The sequence below is a fragment of the Podarcis bocagei genome, assembly GCF_964188305.1.
Source record: "Podarcis bocagei genome assembly, chromosome: 4".
NCBI classification, from domain to species: domain Eukaryota; kingdom Metazoa; phylum Chordata; class Lepidosauria; order Squamata; family Lacertidae; genus Podarcis; species Podarcis bocagei.
In genome coordinates this window covers 56,668,981-56,685,562 of record NC_138128.1, presented here as the reverse complement: position 1 = coordinate 56,685,562, position 16,582 = coordinate 56,668,981, and the positions used below count along the sequence as shown (strand labels likewise).

At 41.5% G+C, this 16,582-nt stretch overlaps 1 protein-coding gene and 1 long non-coding RNA gene across 4 annotated transcripts in view; one reads left to right on the top strand and one right to left on the bottom strand.

The window, feature by feature from the left end:
- FGFR2 (fibroblast growth factor receptor 2) overlaps nt 1–16,582 on the top strand; it is a 117,044-nt gene that overhangs the window by 76,519 nt on the left and 23,943 nt on the right. For 2 of the 3 annotated variants that reach the window (XM_081192880.1, XM_081192879.1), the window contains 3 exons: nt 742–932; nt 4,317–4,461; nt 7,026–7,222. In XM_081192880.1, coding sequence (XP_081049006.1) covers nt 742–932; nt 4,317–4,461; nt 7,026–7,222 — 533 coding nt within the window. Of the gene's footprint in view, nt 1–741; nt 933–1,761; nt 1,907–4,316; nt 4,462–7,025; nt 7,223–16,582 lie in introns of all 3 variants that reach the window. The other variant, XM_081192878.1, reaches the window with a different exon arrangement.
- Nucleotides 11,000–16,582, bottom strand: part of LOC308586469 — a 182,155-nt gene continuing 176,572 nt past the window's right edge. The window contains exon 3 of the long non-coding RNA XR_014007901.1: nt 11,000–15,136. This is a non-coding gene — a long non-coding RNA (uncharacterized lncRNA). The remainder of the gene's footprint in view (nt 15,137–16,582) is intronic.

The following is a 16,582-nucleotide window of genomic DNA, read 5'->3' as shown; positions in this document are numbered from 1 at the left end:
GCGCGATTTCTGTTCTCACCCTGAAGCAAAGTTCTTAACCCGAGGTAATATTTCTGGGTTAGCAGAGTCTAACCTGAAACGTATGTAACCTGAAGGGTATGTAACTTGAGGTACCACTGTAGATTTGACTTCAGATTAGGACACACTTAATTCTTTTTTATTAAGTCGGTGAATCATAATATTGTTTTCTAGTTTGACATTAATTAAAATCAATTACCGTACAACTGAAGACGATAGATGATAGATATAGATAGATAGATAGATAGATAGATAGATAGATAGATAGATGATAGATAGATAGATAGATAGATAGATAGATAGATAGATTTTTCTCACCCCATATAGTAGGGAACAACCCCAGAGAGTGGTGCTCTCATATTTGATACCACATAAATAGAAGTTTCTGTGATTTAAAAAAAGTATCCTTAGTTAATTGTGCCCTATTTTCCCTTCCCCCACTTCATAGAGTCTTCTGCTCTGTGCCATCTTTTTTCTTTTTCTTCTAAAAGGCTAGTCTTTAGACAGCACTCCAACTGGAGTATTCAAGCACCTCCTTTGAAGTGCAGTTTTTGTTCTACGTTTTGGTTACAGCGTTATTTCAGTGAAGTCAGCCAACAGGCTTACAGGGCTTTTTGGCTCATGTTCACTAACAGTTTTCTTGGCAGTGCTGCTTAATTCTGCTTCTTTATACGTTTCTCTCTCTTTCTCTTCTCCCCCCGCCCCATCTTTGCTTCCTGACAGAGCGATCGCCTCACAGGCCTATCCTACAAGCTGGCCTACCAGCAAATACTTCCGCAGTTGTTGGGGGTGATGCAGAGTTTGTCTGCAAAGTCTACAGTGATGCTCAGCCTCATATCCAGTGGATAAAACACACAGAAAAGAATGGAAGTAAATATGGGCCAGATGGATTGCCGTACCTGAAAGTTTTAAAGGTGAGCTTTCCCCCCTTATTTTCTTTTGAACAATAAGCAATTCTTTTTAGAATGTTATAAAGCTTTTTGAACAAGGTCAAGGGATAGATTTTTTAAATTGACTTTTATCCTTGCCAGCACACATAAATACAGTGGAATACTGAGTTGTTGGTATAAGCAAAAGCAAAAATTCATTCCGCATTTCACCTTCCTTAAAGTCTTTTATCCATCAGCATGATTGTTTGCTTATTTTTCAGACATCATGGTTGTTTATTCAAAGAATTGCAGTGCCGTTATCTTGGCATCACTTGAGATTTGTGCATTGGCAAATGGTATCCAAAATAAATCAAAGGAAATATATTAAGAGGCTTGGAAAACATTATAGGCCCTTCTGTAATGACCATATTTGTTGCCAAAGGATGTTGTCAGTGCTCATTTTCCTTATGATAAAGATACTGAGTGTGTTCCCCTCCCCCAAGTGTGAACTATTGACAGGGCAATCATTTTAGGGGTAGCAGCCATTTTAAAAATATGTCATTTTTGCCTGGCTTTGCTCCTAAGGAACAGCTAATTTTTATAGTAGTGATTTCCCATGAAGCTTAGCAGTAGAGCCAGAAATTTATGATTTTGCACAGTGAAGAAGCAAAAAAGGTAGTTTATCTGGGCAGAAGCTTTCCTGCCCCAATTTTGTAAGAAACCTTTCTTGCTGCTGTTTTAAAGTGCAATATTTCAATGCTAGCATTTGTAGTAACTGGAAGACTCCTTCAAGTGTTTTGGTGACGGGACCATGGTGGTGTCTACATTTGGGGCAGTAGTTACATTGTTCTCCTGTGTTATTGGTCTGTTCTAGCATTCGGGGATAAATAGTTCCAATGCTGAAGTGCTGAAACTGTACAATGTGACAGAGGCGGATGCTGGAGAATATATTTGTAAGGTCTCCAATTATATAGGGGAGGCCAACCAGTCTGCCTGGCTTACGGTTCTGCTAAAAAAAGGTAACGACGTCTGTTAAAGAAAGCTGGATGTAGAAGCTGGAAAAAATTGGTGCTTTGGGACTCTGCAGGCAGCTTGTAGGATAACTCCATGACCTTGGTGTATTTATAATCCTCTCTTGGAGATGCAACTGGTATTACTCCAGTAGCCATGGAAAAATTCCCACAAATACTGTTTTAGTTACCTCTTCTGAAACCTTTTGTCTTTTCTGTTTTTTCTCTGCTGTATCATTTGTCTTCGTATATATTTCCCCCCATCAGAATCTGAAATATTCTGATCTGACCACTCTGAGTCTTCCTTACTTTTGCACTGCTGCCTTCTATTTCTTTGTATTATATATTGATCACAGTTCTGGAAATCATAGCTACACATTGAGCTTGGATCAAGTGATGAGGTGCTGTACATACCAGATTACCTCCAAGGCCACCTGTCTCAGTCTGGTAAATAATAATAATGAATTTTTATTTATATCCTGCCCTCCCCAGCCAAGACCGGGCTCAGGGTGGCTAAGTAGAAGACTGAACATGAATTCATTGAGACCTATCCACTTGACGAGCCAGCATTTTATATCATTGTTTCCATCTTTACACATGTCCTGTATAGCCATGTGATGGGTCTCATTTGGACCTTTTTAATAGTGTGGTGTGCACTTCAGCTTTGCAAAAAAGCTTCATGATCTTTTAAAAATGTAAATATGTTAAATCTTAATATTTGAATAGAACTAATTCTCTTCCATGGTCTTTCGGCATACATATAGAGGTCTTGATTCCTTTTGTTTACTTCAAGGCAGTGCAGCAATAGTTACCATCTTGTTAAGCAGGGATTGTTGAATTTTACATTCCCGTATTTGTAAATCCTATTGTATGCCTTATCATTACACCTATTTCTCACCACACTGGGTGGCCCAAATTTTTTTTCTAGATAAGGTGAACTGTTCAGACCAACTTGTTTCCAGACTTTGGGTCATCATAATAGACCCAAACTTAAGCAAGTACCATATTTTTCACCCCATAGGACACACCGGCCCATAGGACGCACCAAGTTTTTTGGGGGTGAAATAAAGGGAAAAAAATTCATTTCCCCCCAGGCGTTTGTGGGGCCGGCAGCGGGGAGAAGCGCTCTTCTCCCCACCGCCCGCCTTCAGACCAGGTCCGGGGACAGTGGGAAGACGCGCTGCGCCTCCCCGCTGTCCCCGGAGCTTGCGGGGCCGGCAGCGGGGAGAAGCGCTCTTCTCCCCGCCTTTAGACCAGGTCTGGGGATAGTGGGAAGACGCGCTGCACCTCCCTGCTGTCCCCGGAGCTTGCGGGGTGGCAGCGGGGAGAAGCGCTCTTCTCCCCGCCGCCCGCCTTCAGACCAGGTCCGGGGACAGCGGGAAGACGCGCTGCGCCTCCCAGCTGTCCCCGGGGCTTGCGGGGTGGCAGCGGGGAGAAGCATGCGTCTCCCCGCCATCAGCCTTCAGACCACATCGGGAGACAGCGGGATGGCGGCATTCCGCCTCCCCGCTGTCCCCCGACCTTGTGGGGCTGGCTCTGGGGCTCTCCTGAAGCCTGGAGAGCGAGAGGGGTCGGTGCGCACCGACCCCTCTCGCTTTCCAGGCTTCAGCGAAAGCCTGCATTCGCCCCATAGGACGCACACACATTTCCCCTTCATTTTTGGAGAGGAAAAAGTGTGTCCTATAGGGCGAAAAATACGGTAAGCACATCTAGAAAATCCATTATCCATACATTTTATTTCTATAATCACTTGAAGCAGTAGTGGCCTGTTTACTTCTAGCACCAACTGTTTGTCTGGGCGTCCTACCTGTGACAAACCTGCGTTTGGGTTCATGATGGATTCCTAAACGGCTCCATTATATTTAAATCTCAGGTTTGACTTAAGTTATTATTTGAGATGGTGACAGCCGGAGTTCTCCCTCAGCCCTTTGGTTACAAGGAACTCTTGGGGCTATATTTAATACAGGCTGTAATGAAAACACCTCTTTTTGTCTCTTTATTTTCAGCCCTTCCCTGTATGTCTCTGAAATGTATGTCTTCATTAATCTGAAGGACATTTTAAGTGACATTACAGAATGTCCTGTCCCCTGTTCTTCTGTCTGTTTCATCTTTCTTCGTGTTTATGTCATTTTCTCCTCCAAACATTTTGTGGACAATTTTTTCCATGTTCTTTGATTGCATGCCTTCTTAGGTGGTGAGAGTAGGTTTGGTGAAGGGTGTTGATGATTCATTCCTCTCTGAGGTGAGCTGGGATCTGTTGGTAATTGCCTTTTGGTTGAGGGCTTTGTGGATGGGATCTCCCCCCACGGCTGTGCACCGGTCGTTTCTTGTGAAGTGCCAAGCTCCCCGTGGTTCCACTTCCCATCCACAAGAATTCCTAAAATGTCTAGCTCTTCTCTTGCTTCCCTTTTTTTTCTAGGCTGCCGGTGTTAACACCACGGACAAAGAGATTGAGGTTCTCTATTTACGGAATGTAACTTTTGAGGATGCTGGGGAGTATACATGCTTGGCGGGTAATTCTATTGGGATATCCTTTCACTCTGCATGGTTGACAGTTCTGCCAGGTATATTACTGCTATCTTTCAGTGGTTTCCCCTACCCTCCCCCCTGCTTCATTGTTGATTGCTGCAAAATTAGCACAGCTTCTGTCTCAGAAGTGGACTTTTGGTTTCCTTTAAAATGTTCTTCGCCGCAGCAAAAGGCTGCACTTCAACTTAAAAAGATGAATTGTCATTTTTTCAAACTTCATTTAAACACCTCCTCCCCCCAATTACCTTAATGTTCATTATAAATTTGGAAAAAAGAGGCTTTCTTTGACACTTGATTATATAACCAAAAGTCAACAATCATAAACTTCTCCCTGAGAGAAACTCAAAAATCCTCTCCTGGGAAGTTTTTAAAGGGAAATTTCAAAGTCGCATTTTATGAAATACCACAACCCAGTCAAATTGCCTGGGTTTACACGTGTATATATGAGAATTGGCTGTGCTGAAATGTGATTACAGAAGCGGTGTTTTTACATATCTTTGGAATCAACTTGGTGTATCTTTAAATGTTGCATGTTCTAAGCAAATGACGAGCTAATTTGCTTTTTCTGCAAAGCATGTATTGCCATGCTTGGATTGATGTTGTTTCTGTTTTTAGCAGAAACACACATTAATGCGCTTCATTGCCTGAAATTGGTTGTCTGTCGGAAAAATATAGTTTTAGATGTCTGCACTAATTAAACTTTCTTGCTTTATAACTGTTCAATGCAGAGCAACTGCCGAATTACTTGCACAGTTAATAATTTGCTGGTCAATATATATATATTAAGTCTTAATGTTTTTAAAATATAGGTTTGGTAACTGCATGTGTTCATTAAGTACTGTGCTGCTATATGAGTTGTTCTCAAGGTTTCTATGTTATTTCTTCTCTCTTTATGTAAGAGATAGCTTACATTACTACCATCTTTAACTATTAACCTTTGTGGCTTCCGAGGTGCATTCACCACTAAACAGGTAGTCAGTGCTTAAAGTTGCAGTTGCTTCTGCTTGCAGCGTTCTTTCCATATTTGCAAGCGCTTAAGCACCACTTCTTAATCAGTTTGAGTGAATGCTTGTATTAATACAAAATGAGACAGAAGAACATGTTGCAATGTGCATTGCTTGCATAATGACCAGATATTGCTGCAGAATGCTGATGGTGATGATTCAGAGTAATAAAGTAAAAGGGTTAGGAACAGATTATAATAATAATAATAATAACAAATATCTTGACAAGTGCTTTGTCACAATTCTTATTTGCTGTCAAACCCCACATAATAAACTAAAGTGTCATCATTGCAATGTAAAAAATGGGAATGCTTTCTTAATTAGTTAAATCATGACTGAAAAATAAATTCTGTGCAATTACTTAATGAAGAGAATAACTGTAAAACTAGCATTGCCATTTGATGCCATTCACAGAATAGGTGCTGTTAAGATCTGAGTGTGATCTTGCATCCGTAGACTTACCTATATATGTGAATATATACCAATATATGTAAATATTATTATTATTATTTTTAAAAATGCATTCTCTTTTTGGTTCTGGAACTTAGTGAGCTACCAATGCTACCAATGAGTAGAATCTCATACTGTCCTCCTGCTATGGGACAGCCCAGTTTGAAGAATTCTTGAAGAATTTTGAAGAAAGCTGGATGAGTTTCTTTTTGAAGGGGGCAGGGAATATGCTGATACCTAAATCTGGTACTTGAGAACTGGCATGGACCTAGTTAAGAGAAAGTGGTCGTGGAGATCCACAGCAGTCTGCTGTTTTCAGAGTATCCAAAGATTAGTTTGGATACTCAATTCCTATAGACTTTTACAGCCCAAATCCTGTGCCTATTAACTCAGAAGTAAATCCCACTATGTTCAATGGGCTTACTCCCAAGTAAGTGTGCATAGAGAGGTGCTGTTGATACAAATTCGCTGTCCAATACATTTCAACACTTTTTGTGAATCCTGATTTTCAGTAGAAGTATTTGGATACCTAAACCAGGCCAGTTCATGCCTGAGCTTTGTTATGCTTCGGCGTCCCATAAGCCTTGCTTTTCAGCTAGCTAATTCAGTGCTTGTTTGCCTTTCATTGTGTGTTCAGGTGGCCCACAGAGTTAAACACAATGCTCTTGAAAAATTATTTTACTAAACCTGTCATTTGCTTCAGGCCAGAGATTGGGAGATTGGGATAAATATTGATTCATCTGGAGTGAATTATGTGCCCACTTCCCTGTCTCAAGCAGCTTGGCTAAAAAGAAAAATAGAATGAGAAGAAAAGGTGATCACAGGCATAATTTAAGCATGTAGCCTTTCGTTGTAAAGTTAAATAAGATCAGCTATTCATACCAAAGTGATTTTGTCCAGAAGTTCCTCACTAAGCTCGCTTAGCGGGGTAGCAGCCAGCTTAAGCTGACACTTTGAAAAATGGCTGTGTGGAGACTCTCAGTGTAGCTGTTTCCACGCTGTGGAAATCAGCAGCGTTCTTTTATCTTGTGTAGTTCGTTGCAAACCTGGTGTGGGACCACTTGGTTTGATGTGTACTGCCGATTTGTTTTCGCTACCTTGTAATTCTTCCTCATGACTCTTCCTCCTTCGTACTTGCACTCTAGGCCCTGTAGAAGACAAACCGTTTCCAACATCGCCAGACTACCTGGAGATAGCCATTTACTGTGTAGGGGTCTTCCTGATTGTCTGCATGGTGGTGACAGTCATTCTGTGCCACATGAGATCCTCCACCAAGAAGCCGGACTTCAGTAGCCAGCCTGCCGTGCACAAGCTGACTAAGCGCATTCCTCTGCGCAGACAGGTAACAGAAAGTAGATAAAGAGTTTAAAAAACCTATTATCCTTTAAACAAAACAAGCCAGCAGATCATTTTTCATAAAACACGTGGGACTGAAGTGGCACTTGATTGCTAAGAATAGAGGCTGTAGCACTCCATTCTGCTTTGAATCCATAACTCCCTGTCTCAAGCTTGGTGTCTCAAAGAATCCTGTAGTGGTTGAGTGGAGACCCAAGGGCTCTCTGCTTAAGCTCAGAGGCACCCTGCTCTTCCACCAGGTCTGAAGCTAGGGAGCACAGCTGTTACAGTTAACGTTGGATCAAGGTGATTTCAATTGTGTGGTTCCAGAACCTGTCCTGTGTTCCTGAATCTCGTACTGGGTTCTGACATCAATAAACCACTAGGCCAAATAAAGCAGGGCTGCTGAAAATTATTTAATCTCAGAGCAGGAATTTTGATGCTGTAAAGTTGAGGAAGCGTGATTAAATTTCCAGTGGAAAATGAAAAAAAGCTTTTCGAGGATGTGGTAAATGTGAACACTTTTAAGAAACACAAGAGGTAAAATAGTATATGTTCAGGTGTGTCTTCCATTTGAGCTACTTATCAGATTAGCTGGTGCCACAGGCAGTGGAATAAAGGGGGAGTCACATGTTTTGCTAAAGCCTCTAAACACAGGAACGCATCACTGGGAGGGAGTTGTGCTTCCCCCCACTCCTCAATGTTTTCTCCCTTCCTTCCCTTCAAGTATTCTTGTGCAGAGACATTTCACATGATATATTTTTATAATATATGTTTGTTTCTAGAGAGGAATCATATTTTTAAAAATAATGAGCAGGTCACTAGTGTTGTCATCCAGCAAGGTTATAAATTTGGACATGTATATATATCACTTCAACTGAGCTGAACATTTGGTTGTAAAATATATTCTATTGTTTCCTTTGTAAGAAGGCAGCTTTTCCAAAAGTATGTATATTCAACGCAAATAGGACTTTCAGGAGTTGAATGCTTTGTTTATATTCAGTTAGTGGATATAGTGATTTCTGAACATGTTGAAGTTGGGGGGGCAGGGGGAGCTTGAAATATTTCAGGAATTTTTTTGTGCAATGATTTAGGCCTGCAGAAGGAAGCAGTGTTAAGAAAGAAAAACTGAATATTTTTTGGAAAAAATGTATTTTTAAAAAAATTGAGGTTATTTCCCATCAATAAGAGTACCTGTTATTTCCTGTGTTTAATCAGATTTCAGTGGAATTGGATTGTGTACAATGATACGATTTTGCTGAGTATAATTAACGAGTGCACATTTGGAACTTGATTGAATCATATGTCCTCTCCATGTGTCCTATTTCATGTCCTATTTCAATTTCACCTATATTAATGCTTGCCCGTCAAATGGGTTTTGTTGTTTCAGCTACTGCAAGTAGGAGGTATGTAGAAAAAGACCAACTTAACTGCAAGTGTTGTGAATTTGACCAATGAGGCTTTGTTGAAGCCTTATTTGGATTCTCTGCTCAGCCTCTTCCCCTTTCTCTAAGGCTTCAGGGACTGCACCACAGGATATACCGTATTTTTCGCCCTATAAGACGCACTTTTCCCCCTCCAAAAATGAAGGGGAAATGTGGGTGCGTCTTATGGGGCGAATGCAGGCTTTCGCTGAAGCCTGGAGAGCGAGAGCGGTAGGTGCACACCGACCCCTCTCGCTCTCCAGGCTCCGCGGACCTCTCCCCAAGCAGCGGGAATGCTCCCGCTGCTTGGGGAGAGTTGCCGGCATGTCGAAGCCTGCGCGCGCTGATCCCAGCGCCTGCAGGCTTCGCGGATCTCTCCGCAAGCAGCGGGAACCACCGCTGGGCTCCCACGGCTTGCAGAGAGCTGCCTGTTTGCGGGCTGGGGTCGGGGGAAGCTCGGGCTGCCCCAGCCCCGCGCCTGGGGGGAAAATAATTTTTTCCCTTTATTTCCCCCCAAAAAAACTAGGTGCGTCTTATGGGCCGGAGCGTCTTATGGGGCGCAAAATACGGTAAAATGCCTCCTCCAATATTTTCTGGGAGCTATTGGAAAACTCAGGGTTTGGGTTTTGCTCATTCTGAAGATCTAACTTACTGCTATGTGTGAGCCAAAGAGAATTTACTATCAGACCGACTGGTCTTTTTCTACAGGTCTTTTTCAGCTGTCAGCTCCTCCATACTTGCAGCACACTGCTGCCTAGGTAGAATGGTTTGATCAGGGAAACAAAAACTGCTGGCCATGCCATGTAGGAGTAGGCTAGACTGAATGGACCTGTTTCCTTCTATGACTGGTTCCTCATCCCAGCTGAGAAAAAGAGATACGTATCGGTTATAGTTTAGATATACGTAAATGCTAAGGGTTGCATGCCATTGTAGTTTTGCACTAGCAGAAATTTCTGATCATGCAAGGTGACATTCCTGTTTTGTGCTGATCTCTCCTACTTATTACAGCTCTCTGTGCCATATGCCATGCTGTGGTTACTGCTAACTATAGTTTATTTAAGCAAGCCAGGATTGTTTACCAGTAAAATTGGCTTGTTTCAATAAACTACAGTTAACACTAATCACAGTTCTCAACTGGAAGCGAACAACAAACTATGGTTAGGTGAAAATGGAAGCAGGTGCTTCTGTGTTCCTTGTGGCCAGAGAGGAGCAGAAAAGGGAATGCATGAACCTAAGGTTCATGTACTTTATATGTGAACCAGGCCAATGTGTATCTGCCCCTGGAAAGTTGCCCAATTAATTTGCACCCACCAGGTGTCACTTGAAATCCCATGGCATAGGACAATTATTCTCTGACTTAGTCTTAGAATTTAGACTCAAAGGCTTCCCAGTTGCCTCTATGTAGCTGGCAGTGTGGCCAAAGTCTTGCAGGGAGCCGACTTAATCCACTTGTAGAATTAAAATGCTTTAAGCAATTCTACGAGAGACACTTATTTCATCTACTCATATGGAGTACTAAACTTTGTATGTGGGTGTCATGTACACGTGCATCCATTTGCACAAACAACGTATGCCAGGAAAATTTGAGTGTTGTATTCTCTACTAAAGAGAGCTTTCAGTCTAAGCCCACTTAGAATAGGCTATTTGTATCAGCTCTGGAATAAAAGGAGATTATTGGGCTGTGACTGGAATGAAAGCAGCAAGATGACCTGATCATGTGGTGATGACAGAGAAAATACCATTGGTATATAAACCATCTGTCAGTGGTCAGACCATGGATTGTCATAAACTCACCATTTTCCAAAGGGCAGTTATCCCAGTCTGTTGGTTTGTTAAATACTCTTTCATCAATTGTCTCTTCCTTCGCCAACAGCAGACTTCACTGCCATCATTTGTCATGCAGTTGCACAATGAAACTCCTCTATAAACCACCTTTAAAACATTGTATTCTGCACGCTTATGGTAAACTTGATGCACTGTTTTTCATGTTCTGGTTTTGTTAAGTAGCTGACATTTCAGTTTTCTTACCTTTTTACCCATGTAAAGGAAATACTCCCAAATCGAATACTTTTCTGGTATCAACTGGTAGTTTTAGAAATGCTTCTGTATGTTGTTCCAAGTTTATTCCATTCCATGTCTTCAGGTGCAGCCACTGCTAAGTTTTGGATTGTGAAAGTATCTGCTGTAAGCATTGCAAGGAAATGTGTTTCTATTTTCATAGTTCTCAATACATTTTTGCGCTGAAGTAATGCTCTCTGCCAACAGCAGCAGTTAGAGAAATCATGGTTTCCAGAGGCAAAGACTAATGTACTTAGATTTTCAGAAGTAACTGTTCGGTTTCTGTACATTAAGGGTTAGGGTTTCATACATTTGCTGTAAATCTGAAGGAGTTAGAAAAACAGAGAGTGTTTTGTTTAACAGGCGTGTGTTCCTGGATTAGTTGAATAGGCCTATTTTTTTTGTTGCAATGCACTGAGTCCCCACAAGCCCAGGTTGTATTTTTGAGACTTGTTTCTTTTCCTTTTAAAAAACCTTTAAAAGAGTTGGCAGTAACCTATATATCAGTTCAGTCAAATAAAAAGTTGCAGAGGGTGTTCTTCCATACTTTTGTGCTCTGTAGCATTAGGAGTAAATAACCTGATTACCTTTGAACAGGATTTACGGATCAGTTAGTTTAGGTGACTTGGAAGTTGTGGAGAAGGTTGATGGCACTCTTACTTTTTAAAGCTGAGAAGCAGAGTCCCAAAGGAGATTATTGGTGTACACTTGGGGGCTTGCAAGAAGTGATGCCATAACACAGAGAGATCACCTTTCAGGTTTCTCAAAAGGATATAAATCGCAGTCCTATGCCTACTTACCAGGCAATACGTTCATGGGACGTAGCATTAGTTGTCAGTAAACATGTATAGGATTAAGCATCAAACTTTCCAAAATCACAGTTTGTGGTATGGGAATTTCTGGTATACTGAGTGTCATAAGGCACCCTCCATAAGGCTGAGGCTAACGGGAGTTGTAATCCAAAACAGCTTCAAGACACCAGGCTGGCAAAGGCAACCATGGGCTTTGTGGGCCTCACTGAAGTTGAAACATCATATTAAAACAAATCAGTCTTCCAACGGATTAGTGGATTAGTAATATTATTATTTTTTACAGATTTGAGTACAGTGGTACCTTGGGTTAAGTACTTAATTCGTTCTGGAGGTCCATTCGTAACCTGAAACTGTTCTTAACCTGAAGCACCACTTTAGCTAATGGGGTCTCCTGCTGCTGCCGCGCCACTGGAGCATGATTTCTGTTCTCATCCTGAAGCACAGTTCTTAACCCGAGGTACTATTTCTGGGTTAGCGGAGTCTGTAACCTGAAGCGTATGTAACCTGAAGCATATGTAACCCGAGGTACCACTGTAGCGATGTTGTCATTTTAACTTTATTAGAACAGTTATAGAAATGTGCAGCTCTGCCTGAAAATGTATAATTGCAACATAACATCCTAAAACTACAGTGGTACCTCGGGTTACATACACTTCAGGTTACAGACTTCGCTAACCCAGAAATAGTATCTTGGGTTAAGAACTTTGCTTCAGGATGAGAACAGAAATCGCACGGCGGCAGCGCGGTGGCAGCAAGAGGCCCCATTAGCTAACGTGGTGCTTCAGGTTAAGAACAGTTTCAGGTTAAGAACGGACCTTTGGAAGGAATTAAGTACTCAACCTGAGGTACCACTGTATATAACTCTCTCTCTCTCTCTCTCTCTCTCTCTCTCTCTCTCTCTCTCTGTGTGTGTGTGTGTGTCTGGAAACAACGTCTCCTAAGAATGTGAGGTGAATATCTCTGAAATATGGTGGTTCTGTTTAAGGAGCCATGGGGTTGTTCCTTCTGCTTGAATGGCTGAAGCCCAGAGCATGGTGTTGTAGGTTTTGTATGTATGAGGTTTGTACAGAAAGCCCTGTGTGCTTTTCCTTCATTTTACTTTCCCTAGCTTTCACATTCCCCCACATCCCTTTTGCCATGTACTCTGATGTGGAGAGATTTAAATAATGGAGGAATCAGGAAGGAAGATCTGATACTGCTAGTCTGATATTAAACATTGATGTTAAACTTGGGGCTGTAGACATGTTTTTCCACCTTTAAATATTATTATTTCAATCCAGAGGCCTGAAATGATCTGAAGGAGCACCTTCTACCATGTGAGACTTCTCACTAGAATTTCACCCTAGCCCCATCCACCACTGAGTCCTGCAGAAGGTTGGATTTGAGGGAGTGTAACTCTAACTTGAGTTGAAAAAAGGCTCTAAGAAGCAAATCTGTGTAAAATGAAATAACCTATAGAAAGTGAAAATGCCCAGGCATTTTTCTTTTTTATTTCTCAGTGGAAGAACAAGGCTTTTAAAAGTGTGGGCTGGTCCCAGAAGGCCTTCCTAGATCCTGGGCCAACTTGTGCTGCTATACTCTTCTTTTTCCAATGGACAATTTTTTTTAATAGTCCTTCAGCTTCCATAATACCATGCTCTGCTCCAATGAATCAATCAAAAATACATTACCTTTGAGACTGGCCCGATCCTTTTTTTTAAAAATAGCTAATGCTAAATATTCCTTCTAGAATGGAGTCATTTTTTTGTACGCAGTCTTGGTATTTACGCTGAGGACTTGTTTGATGTTACACTTACTGGTGAGTTTGCTCCCCTCCCTGGCAAACATAGACTGAATTGGCAAAGTGTTCCTTCAAGCTTTTCCTGTAATGTCATCATGTGCAACACAGTGTAGCTATGGATTTAAAGTTTAAACAGGCTTTCCCTAGCAAAACTGCACACCACTCTTCTCTGTCTAGGAAAACAAATGATATGACCTTTGAGATAAATGTTGGTGAATTGATATGTGAGTGGTGAAATGAGCAGATTTCAGATCATTTTCCAATATGCATGAGGTACCATGTAAGGAATCTATATTTACTTTAAATCAGTCATAGTTCAGTACTCTGAAAAACAGCGTCTGGCTTTGGGCAGGCTGTCTAACATCATTCTATAGTAGTCCAGATTGCCTATTTTCTCACTCAACATAGAGTTGGGTTGGACTGATTTTGGCCAAGTTAGTGCTATACTGAATTTCTGCCAGGTTTGGATTCACATTAAAAAATTCCCAGGCAATTTTGTAGTGTAGTAAGGGCAACAACTACAGTTTGGCACAGTTTGCACATCACATAGTATAAAAAAATAAAAATGGTTTAATGTGGATGAGAAGTGTGCTGACATGTTAGATATGCATGGCTAAATTATGGAAGGCATGGTTTTAAAATATGGTTTTGGAATAAGATTAGGGAAATGCACTGGAGATTGAGACTGCCAATTCATGGAGGATCAGTGGCTGCTAATCATCATGGCTGCGAACTGTCACCATTGTTGGAAGCGATATGCCTTTAAATACCAGTTGCTAGGAAGCAGAGGTGGGAACAGTGCTGTTGCATTCAGTTCCTACTTGTGGACTTCCCATTGGTGTATGGTCGGCCACTGTGAGTATAGGATGTTGGTGTAGGCTGGCCTGATCCAGCAGGGCCTTTCTTACACTGCCCCAAAGTTTACACAATGCTCCTCCTATAGTCCTGTTGCAGCCACACTGCAGACAAAACATGTCAGAGTGTGACTTGTCATGTAGTCCAAGCTCAGGTTCTTGGCTTGTTTTTCATGCAAACAAATCATCACCAGTAAGCTCAGAACCAACCTTGGATTGTTCACATTAAATAATAGTTTGTTTTAAACTATGGTTTAGCATGGCGTGCAAACCAGTCCTTTCCACCATGCTCAGTGCTCTCCTTTCTCATAAGAGTTTACACCGAAGTTATGTATCTATTTGCATTTCTCTACCAATTTCTCTCATAATCTGCCCTTTCTCTTGAAACTTCATGGTGAGATCTCAATACAGTTCAAGACAAAATGAAATTAAAATAAATGGAAAGATTTCAGAAAATAAAAAATGTGGAGCTACTGCTTGGAGCCAGTTAGCCATCCTGTCCATTGTAGCATGTTAAGTAAGCATGTTTACATTGTTTACTTAAGCTGTAGATGTTTGAATTCAGGCTAGATTGGTTTTTGGCGTGTCATTGCAGCCATTCAGAAAGCTATGTTGCACCAGGTCAGCAGGTTCTAAGTCACAGTGAATAGAAGATTGCAAAAATATATAGGAGGTGATATTTTCCTTGAAAATAACTTCATTTGTTACTCTGGTGTTTGGAGCAAGTTTGAAACCTTTCAAGGTGTGTTTAAAACATGTAGAAATTGATAAAATAACTTGCATGCAAAGTCTTAATAAAATGTTATATCATGATTAAGGTCAGGTATCTTGTGTTAAAAGATGTGCAGTTTCTAGTTTGGGTTGGGACATTGTAATCACCTGCTCTTCAAGTACTTCTTGTCAAGTGATAAAGAAAACGTTTGGCACGAGAACGTCCATCTATCCTTCTAACAAGATAGTAGGCTATGGGCTGCAAAACATTTCAACATCCATCTGGAAGGAAGAGGTAGAGGAGGAAAAAGCCTATTCATTTCAGAATTATCAACCACCAGATTGTGTTGCATAGAATGGCACTTCCATGTATTAAGTGGCATCATTGCTTGGTCTTATTCCAACAGTGTTTATGAAAACAAAGTTCCTTTGTCCAGTTTTGTTAAGTGGTAAGTATTGTGAAGCCACTTCAGTTTCGGAACTGCATTGCACATTCAATGTGTTCTTTTGCTAAATGACCGCAGTAGGTGTAGGTAACCCAGCTGAAACTGCACCCAGACAAATATTGAAGCAGTGATCGGCAACTGAAGGCTTACAAGTGTGTGTGTGGGGGGGGGGGTGGAGTAGAGACACCAGGATAGCAAACGATCAGCCTCCCTGGCGCCCTTTTTCTAGTTTCAGATTTGAGGCGTTCCTGAACCTATTGCAAATGGAATTGCATGTTGCAACAGAGAGCAGGGAAATGTTTGTTTCGTCTTTCTACAACTAATGGGGAGGTTGTGATGACCTCATACAGGTTCAGGCATGCTGACTGTTGTTTGTGCCTCTTAGAGTGTGCTGCATGTGCCCTGTACTTGAACACTCTCTGTAGGCTTGCATATTTCTGGTGTGTATCATTATGGCCAAATCCATGTTATGTCATTGAGATGAATGTTACCGCCAAGGCTTTCAGATGGCCGTTGTGCCACCAGCTCTACGGAGGTTGATGGGATTGCATTGCAAGTCACTACATCTGCCTCCATGCCTGGGGCTGATTGGACACTGCTGTGCTGTCCTGCTGATCTGTGGGGGAAACCTATTAAAATAGCATCCAGAAATCTTGACCCTATGGAATTGTTTTGTTTCTGCAAACACCCTGCCACTTTCATGTTTGAATCAGACATGAGCAGTCTTCATCCATGCAGTATTTTCTTTTAGCCTTCTGGACACAATTCATACTGGAGTTTTTAATCCGGCTGTGAAGATCTGAACTATTTGGATGCCAGACACCATAGAAACATTTTTCCTCTTCTGATACTTTGCAAACAGTGACCATATTCCAATAGTCAGATCTCGGCTTAATCAGCTGATATATGCATGAGCTTCATGCACTAGCACACAGCCCCCTTTGTTCCAGTTTCACTCTTCCTTTCACAGAAGTGGTGAAACAAGGCAGGAAGCCAGAGTTGATATGAACTTTCAGTTCCTGACTTGTTGGAATCTATTAACCAAAGTTCCCTTTTTGGATGTAAGCAGAAGCTTACTGTGGCTTCCTTGGTCACTCAAATAAATGGGGAAGCAAAGGAACTGCCTGCAGGTGCATAGCTCTCAGGCATATCTCAGCTTACTAAGGGGAGCTGCGATCATTCAAAAGTGGCTGCTGTTTACTGACTGCAAACACACCTATCTGTAAGATTGACCAAGAACACTCTTATCAGTACTATTGGTGGTATAGAAAAAGATATTGCT